We start from the raw sequence: 7,976 nt of genomic DNA, 5'->3' as shown, positions 1-7,976 counted from the left end.
TGATGAGTTGGACAATGTTGATAGTGATGACGAGACCTATGATCCAACTAATCTCAATCATGAAGATTATTTCTAATACATGTAATACTATGTTTTTTGTAATTATGTTTTGTTCATTTTTGCACCTATTTCTAATTATGTCTTGTTTTTCTATTTTGTTGCAGGTGATTGAACAAAGATGGCGGGCGACCGTCATAGGTCCGTGAACTCGATTTACCAAAGACCACGCCGGCTGCAGGAGGAGGGGGCGGCGGAGGGATTGGACAGGAGGAGGACCGGCAGACGCAGGAGGGGGCCGTCTCCTCCCACACCGCATGAGGAGGAGCCGGAGGAGGAGGTGGCGCCCGTGGACGAGTCGGACGATGAGCTGTTTGGCAGACGGACGAGGAGGAGGGGCTGCACGAGGACAACGAGTTGGAGGTAGTAGGCACGGGTTCCGCTTCCTTCGACTCCTCTTCGAGTGTCTACTTGTGAGGTCCCGTGAGCCTCCCACATGTTCCACTTCCTCACCAACACCCAGTGATTCAGCCCGAAGGGCAAAAGTAAGTAACTTTATATGTTATCACCACTACTTCATATGATATGATGAAAAAAACTAATAATTTTTCTTAATCACTTGTGCAGGAACTGGGTGGTTGTGTCGGGTGGTAACGCATGGCTAGTCAACGGCATCCTGGGTCTTCTGTGCAGGCAACACTTCCCCGGCATTGTCACGTACGCATCGAAGACGGAGCCGGCCTACTCGTTTGACCACTACGCCATCGTCACCGATGCAGAGTACCCAACAAGGTGGCGCGGGTGAAGGCAGAGCTTTGGGTAAGTCTCCCTCGCACAACATTGCTCAATACGTCACATTCAATGGACTTTTCTTGAAATAATGAATGGATACATCGCTTTTGTATGCAGACTTATTACAGATGCGAGGAGGGATTTGAGGCCTGGGCGGAGCAGGTGACTACCAAAGCCTATAAAAAACTCATCTTCGACATGCATCACGAGGTGCGCATCCTGGCCATCGTAACCTACTACGGGTAGAAGCTTGGAGAGTGGAAAACCAAGAAAGACGCAAGAGAGATGCAGCTGACCCGGGAGCAGTACCTTGAGGTAAATGAAGAACATCAATATTGATTCGTTTTGAGATTAAGTTGGTTTAATTTGATCTTCTTATATGTCCAATACTTGATGACATGTAGATGATTCCCTGGTGGTGCCAAGCGTATCCCAAGTGCTGGGCGATGATGGTGGAGAGGTGGTTCATGGAGGAGTACATCAAGATGCACAGGGATGCCCGAGACCGTCGTTTGCAGATGCAAGGTCCAGCACACCATCAAGGCAGCCGCAGCCTCGTTGGATACAAACAAGCGTGGGTACGCGAATTCATTTATCTATTGTGATGCTCAGTTCTGCCTGATTTCTAATCATCGTGCTGTCTTTCTTGCAGTCGGCGTCACATAGTGGTCAGGCTTGCTCGCACTTCTAGGCATGGTGTATGGCCCACAAGGGCAAGGCGACGTCCGATGTCTCCTTCAACCTAGAGGACCCGCCCGAGGCATACACGAACCCGAGCGTCCACTCCCGCATCAGTGAGTACACTGAGGTGGCGAGGTCGCTCCATGGGTCAGACCACGATCTGAGCACCTAGGACTTCGATGGAGAGGCTGTCATGAGGGCGAGGCAAGGCAAGAAGCATGGGCGGTTCTAGCTTGGCGACGTCGTCATCGACACGGCCTCTACTCCCTCTCTCTCCCAGATCCGAGCACGGAGCACGAGCGAGAGCCCGGCCATTCGCACACGGCCGACCGCTACATAGCACCGAGTCGACGCACTCGAGGTTATTCCTGTTTTACTCGTCATACATTGATCTTTACACACCTTAATTAGCTTTGCATTACTGAAACATTGGAGTGAAATATTACAGGCCTGGCTGGAACAAGAAATGAGGCAACGTCAGGAGCTGGTGGCCCAGCTGGACGCCGAGCGGACCGAGCGGCAGGCCTAGGCGCAGAGGCTAACGGACATTACGGAGTTCCTACAAGGGCTTGGCCAACGTGTGGGCTTCTCTCTACCAGCTGGGCTGTTGGTTCCACCTCCACCTCTGTGTCCTGTAGCTGCAGCTACTCCTGTGAGTATGAAAGTTTTTTACTTTCGCTTGTGCTTTGCTTGTATGGCCTCTACCTTCCTAGATTAGCTATCTAAATAATCTTGTCTCACATGCAATCTTTACTCCTTTGTGCAGTCTTCATCTGACGGTGGTTTGAATAATCCACCTCATGCACCTCCGAATGATGGAGCTGGGCCTTCACCATAGTCGCAGTGGCCGAGATGAGTGCACGTTGTATTTTTTTATTTGTTGTTCACTTGGTGATGGACTTGTGATGCACTTGTGGACTTTGATGGACTTGTGGATTTATTTGGATGGACTTGAGCACTTATTATTATATATGTGATATATATTGTGATGGATGTGATATGTGCCGATGGATGTGTGGATGGATGAGATATATATGTGATGGATGAGATATATATATGATGAATGAGATATATATGTGATGGATGATATATATGATTGTATGAATTTATTTGTCATGATGGAATGTAAAAAAAATTAAAAATGGCCGTTTTGGGTCACTCTGCCGAGTGTTGCACTCGGCAAAGGACCCCTTTGCCGAGTGCCATGGTCACAGCACTCGGCAAAGTTGGAAAAATAGGGTGTCGGAAAACCATTTTTCTAGCTTTGCCGAGTGCCATGACCATGGCACTCGGCAAAGAATTTTTTTTTTTAAAAAAATTCAAACTTTGCGGAGTATCGTCCAGAGGACACTCGGCAAAGATTTTTTTAAAAAAATCAAACTTTGCCGAGTGCCGGCCAGAATGCACTCAGCAAAGAATTTTTTTAAAAAAAATTCAAACTTTGCCGAGTGCCGACCAGAGGGCACTCGGCAAAGAATTAAAAAAAATTCAAAGTTTGCCGAGTGCCGGCTAGAGGGCACTCGGCAAAGAATTTTAAAAAAAAAATTCAAACTTTGCCGAGTGCCGGCCAGAGGGCACTCGGCAAAGAATTTTTTTTAAAAATTAAATTCAAACTTTGCTGAGTGCCGGCAAGAGGGCACTCGGCAAAGAATTAAAAAAAATTAAACTTTGTCGAGTGCCAGCGAGGGGGCACTTGGCAAAGAATTTTTTAAAAAAAAAAATTAAAAAATCTTTGCCGAGTGCCTGTAGGGTTGGCACTCGGCAAAGCCACCGTCAACGGGGCCGGCGCCGTGACGGTCGCTTTTCTTTGCCGAGTGCCCCCAAGGCACTCGGCAAAGTCTTTGCCGAGTGCCCTTTAAAAGACACTCGGCAAAGAGGAATTTGCCGATCAATTTTTTGCCGTGTGTTTTTTGCCGAGTGCCGCACTCGGCAAAGGCATTGCCAAGTGCAATTTGGCCTTTGCCGAGTGCCTCAGGCACTCGGCAAAGAACCTGAATCCAGTAGTACATGGGGGCGAGGCCTCCCGCTCCGGCAGCGAGGATATTAGCCTGGGCCACCGAATGACGATGATCATTGACGCTGCCCCCTACCTAGTGCTCCAACTATCGTTGGTTCTATTGTTTGCGACAGTAATCAGGTTCTTTGATGTGGCTCAATGTGTGAGGCTCCGGTGACTTAAGCACTCAAAACACAAGGGATTTATCCTGGCTCAAGCATCGAAGACCTACGTCTAGCAGTGGTGTTCTTCATGTTAGGAATGCTCAATCGAGTTTTTACAACAAAGAGAGAGGGAGATGAAAGGGGGAGCGATATGCTACTGTTCTCCAGGCCTTTGATCACTCTGGCGGGGATCCGATCAAAGGCTGGAGGTTGGATCAAGGTTTCGGTGGGTTCAATCATAGTTGAATGTTTCAATGTTCCATCCGTTCTACAGGAGCCCATGGTGCGCCTTATATAACAGGGGGCCTTGAGAGTACAAGTTCAGGAGTGTTCTAGGGTTTGGAATCCTAAGCTTCACTTCTTTGGCAGCGTCGGGCGCCGTCCTTCGTCTTGTAACTGATGGCCAACAATTTCCCAACTAGCTTTTTCGGGTCCGCCTTCTTGTGTCTTACATCACACGCTAGGATCCTGCCCATACATAGACGGAGGAGGCCTCCACGCAGGCCCACAGCCATCCATGTAGCGGGTGTGCAGGAGTCCCCTACCAGACAATATAAAAGAAATTCATGTCACAAACACAATAAACCACCCCCAGCAACGAAGCGGCGACATCAAACCCTCTCGCAGGGCGATCCAACTCACCAGCAAGTAAGTCCGAGCAATGCGGAACGGACCCTCTCCCCTAGAAGAAATCACTGCTCACAAACAAAAGCCACGCTCAGGCGGAAACCCTGCTCTAGCAAAAATGGTAGCAATACTTCAGCATTCATAGCAAGCTAGTCGAGAAGGAGTCTTCACCAACCCTCTATTTATAGAGGGCGCCCACATGCCATCCAATTTTTCATGGCCGCCATGTGCGCGCACGCTTCAAGGACACGTATCCCATTTTTCTTGCTCCCACACGCCACCCATAGGCCATAGCTACTCAACTCGTCACCACTCAAACCCAGCTCCACGGACCCAAGGCTCTGTAGCTCCAAGACCGTCGGGTTCAATCCTCGTTTGTTTCATCGTTTCGCTGTCTCGTTCCATCGAGCTGGCACAAAGCCTCGAGGGGCTACTGTTGGGGGGACACCCTCTCTGTGACACCCCCTCCTTCCTTCGTACCCTCGACCCGAACCTTCGCGGGGACTCGGTGTCACAAAACTCCTGTCATGAGGCCACGTCGACAAAGTTTGCTCGACTGAAGCACCTTTGCCGATAGAGGTGCCCGTAGTCCCCCATCCTAACCTCAGTAACGTGGCCTCACTTGCACTCTTGCCAACGATATGACCCCGGCGAGGCTGGTCCTACAAGCACCCTCGCCGACGCCATCCCTTAGTTTCCCCTAAAAAGGGATTGCAAAGTTTGTTTTGCAGGGCAGAAGACTATCAGCGAAGGTAACAAGTCAAGGTTCACCTCTGCGGACACCCTCGCTGCTCCAGGACCGTGCCCGGACGTTAACACCTTAGGAGGCTGTTTGGAAGTGTTCCCCCGGGACGGATGCCCTAACGACGTCAGTCGGGTGGTTGAGGACAGGACGTCAAATGTCCATGTTGCCGTTGATTGTTCTGGGAATGTTCCCCAGTAACGCTGATGTGGATGTAATTTCGCTACGCTCCCCGCTATGGGCTAGAAATACCAGCCGGGTGCGATTACAGAGATAATGAGTTGATGGCCATTTACTCCTGGATTCATTAAGCCGCCGCACCATCTTCCCTTCTTCCTCCCTCTTCCCTGTGGGACACCGTCGGCCTCCACCCTTGCCAGCTCCGCGTCGAGGGTGCGGAGGCATAGTGAACCCCCCCCCCCCCCCCCCCCCCCCCCCCAATATTGATAACTGTTATTATTATACATATAATTGTTACTAGTCGACACGATGAAATGGTAAACACATGTGCGTGACGGTGACACAGCAGGACTGAATTATTATTATTAATCAAGAAACTGAGCATACAAATTATTGGCCCGTGCATCCTCACGGTTTGACGACTTACATAAATATAACAGTAAATAAATATATAAAAGAGTAGTTACTAGTAGATACGAGGAAATATGATGGTAATGGGAGTCCTGGAGGTAGCCAGGTGCACACAAGTGGACGGACGACACTGCAAGTAATAAAAGTATAATAATAAAATAAGCGGTACACTCCTGATAATAGCTGGAATGAATGGCCTGCTCAGGCGGCCATGTTATTGTCCAACTCGATGGCGTCGTCGAGGTAGCGCCTCATGCGCTTCGTGGTGAAGAGCCTGACCTGGCAGCCCTCGTCGCCCCTTGCCACGTAGCGCTGGAGTTCATGTGATGAGATGCACGCCGCCACGTAGGACCCGCCACCACCGTTATTGTACGTGTGCTCTGACTCCAGCACTCTGAAGAGTTCCTCCCCCTCAGCGTACATGAAATTGATGGCTTTTATGGAGATACCGGAGTTGGTCAAGTCCTGGAGGTCATCCAGCTTGCCCATGCCGACTGCCAACGTGTCTCGAGCCTTATAGAAATTCCCCGCATCTGCATGCTTTCTCACCTCTTTTATCATTGCGAGGTGACTGCGGCGGGTCTCCTCGGTGCGTACCACCTTCGGCACCACATCGTTCGCAACTAACGCGCGGTTGCGAAGACCTGCTCCCTGGGTGGTGCGCTTTATTATAATTGGAACACCGCCCTGTTGGCTAGCCTCGTCGGCCTTACCTCGAATCAAGCGCCTGCATGCAGTAGTACATGTACAGCACATTATTACTACAGTTTGCCGGTGCACAGTACACTAGTATATTGGTGAATAAATTAGTTCATAGTGCATCGGTGAGAACTAATGCGGTCCCCTGTTTAGCAATAATAAGATCAGATACTAATGGTTATTATTGGAGATGGTGTTTAGAGTCTACCAAATTACTGTGATAATTTATGGGATTCTTTTTTTCTAGCGCATCGGTGAGAACTAATGCGGTCCCCTGTTTAGCAATAATAAGATCAGATACTACACCGCCATATATACATGGAAAAGATAAATAAATAAAGCAAGTAGTCTTCAAACAAACATGCATACTATATAGCGATATATAGTAGTAGCGTAGTACACATACCTGCATTTCCAGTGGTATGTCATGACGGTCTCCATGATGCCCTCTCCCTGTGCTGGAGGGAGGTAGAAGCCTACCAAGAAATAGTATGTCCTCCCCCCCTGCAGAGAGCTCTTGTAGTGTTTTTGAATGTCACGTTGATACGTCTCTTGGCGGTTGGTACCAGAGTCCACAGACACCCTCACGCCCCGCGGCAGCTCCACTGTCACCTCCAGGTTCTTGGCGACGACGTGCTTGCTGAAATCAAGCAGCGAGGACATCGCCTGGATGAGTTTGTTGTGGTCCCAAGAATTACTGTACCCGCCTTCGTCACTTTTTCGTGAGATGTCTTCGAGGATCTGCATGTGAATATATAATAATTAATTAACAATTGCTTAATTATGCAACTAAGACAGATTAGGATCCACGTAGTATAATAGATAATGATAACTAATATATAATGCAGCAGCGTTACCTTTCTATCATGCTTAGTGCCAAAACCAATCGTATCGACGCGGACACGTGTGATGTCGACATCTGTAGCTGATCCACCAGTGTTTTCGAAGCCGTCGGACAGGAGAATGATAGCGGGGGCGTAATCGTTGCGGTCGGTACGTTCTTTTATCTCTTTGAGGGCCACCTCGAGGCCCTCTTTCATATTCGTGTCGCCGCTTGCTCGCATGTGGCTGACTTTGTCCAGCGCTTCATTCCTCTTATCCTCACTCATACGGTTCATCTTGAACACGACTTGGGCCTTGGTGTCGAAGGTGATGATGCAGAGGCGGTCATCGGTGCGGAGCCACTCATTTGTTGCTGTGTGGGTCGTCCCCACCTTGGGTTGCCACTCTCCTTTGATGATCCCCTTCAAGGTTTGCTTCACCTTGTCAAGCTTGCCCTCCCAGCCCATGCTCCCGCTGGTATCCACGACAAGCACCAGGTCCATAAACGCCCTCTCGCCCTCTTCAAGTTGTTTGTCCGTAGTGACAGTCAGAACCATCGTCTCTTGGCTCCCTTCTAGCGGCGCTGTGTTTCCATTCTGGATTCTCGACCACTCGGGCTTAACCGAGATCACTGATCAATATATCGAGACAGATTTATTAATTAATAGATAATAAAGCACACACTACTATCACACCATACATTACATACTGGTGAGCAAAAAGAACCAAACGGACGGCATTGATAGGTATACACTAGCTAGTAATAAAAATTAATTAACCTGGTTTAACCATTTCCGAGCGAGGAATCCAAGGATGGGACGACGTTGACCTCTTACTCACACGAATCCAGTGGAGCGAGCTCTAG

General features: G+C 49.2%; 1 protein-coding gene across 1 annotated transcript; it reads right to left on the bottom strand.

Annotated features, from left to right (window-relative positions):
- Window positions 1-5,791: 5,791 nt before the first annotated feature.
- On the bottom strand, window positions 5,792-7,668 carry LOC136480334 (uncharacterized). The gene is made up of 3 exons (XM_066477915.1): window positions 7,147-7,668; window positions 6,696-7,030; window positions 5,792-6,317 (listed from the first exon to the last, which is right to left on the bottom strand). Exons 1-3 carry the CDS (start codon window positions 7,666-7,668, stop codon window positions 5,792-5,794), a joined length of 1,383 nt encoding a protein of 460 aa, XP_066334012.1.
- Window positions 7,669-7,976: the final 308 nt, after the last annotated feature.

The sequence above is a fragment of the Miscanthus floridulus genome, chromosome 9, assembly GCF_019320115.1.
Source record: "Miscanthus floridulus cultivar M001 chromosome 9, ASM1932011v1, whole genome shotgun sequence".
In the NCBI taxonomy this organism is placed as follows: Eukaryota; Viridiplantae; Streptophyta; class Magnoliopsida; order Poales; family Poaceae; genus Miscanthus; species Miscanthus floridulus.
The sequence above is the reverse complement of the archived record's forward strand: the minus strand, read 5'-3'. Positions and strand labels throughout refer to the sequence as shown.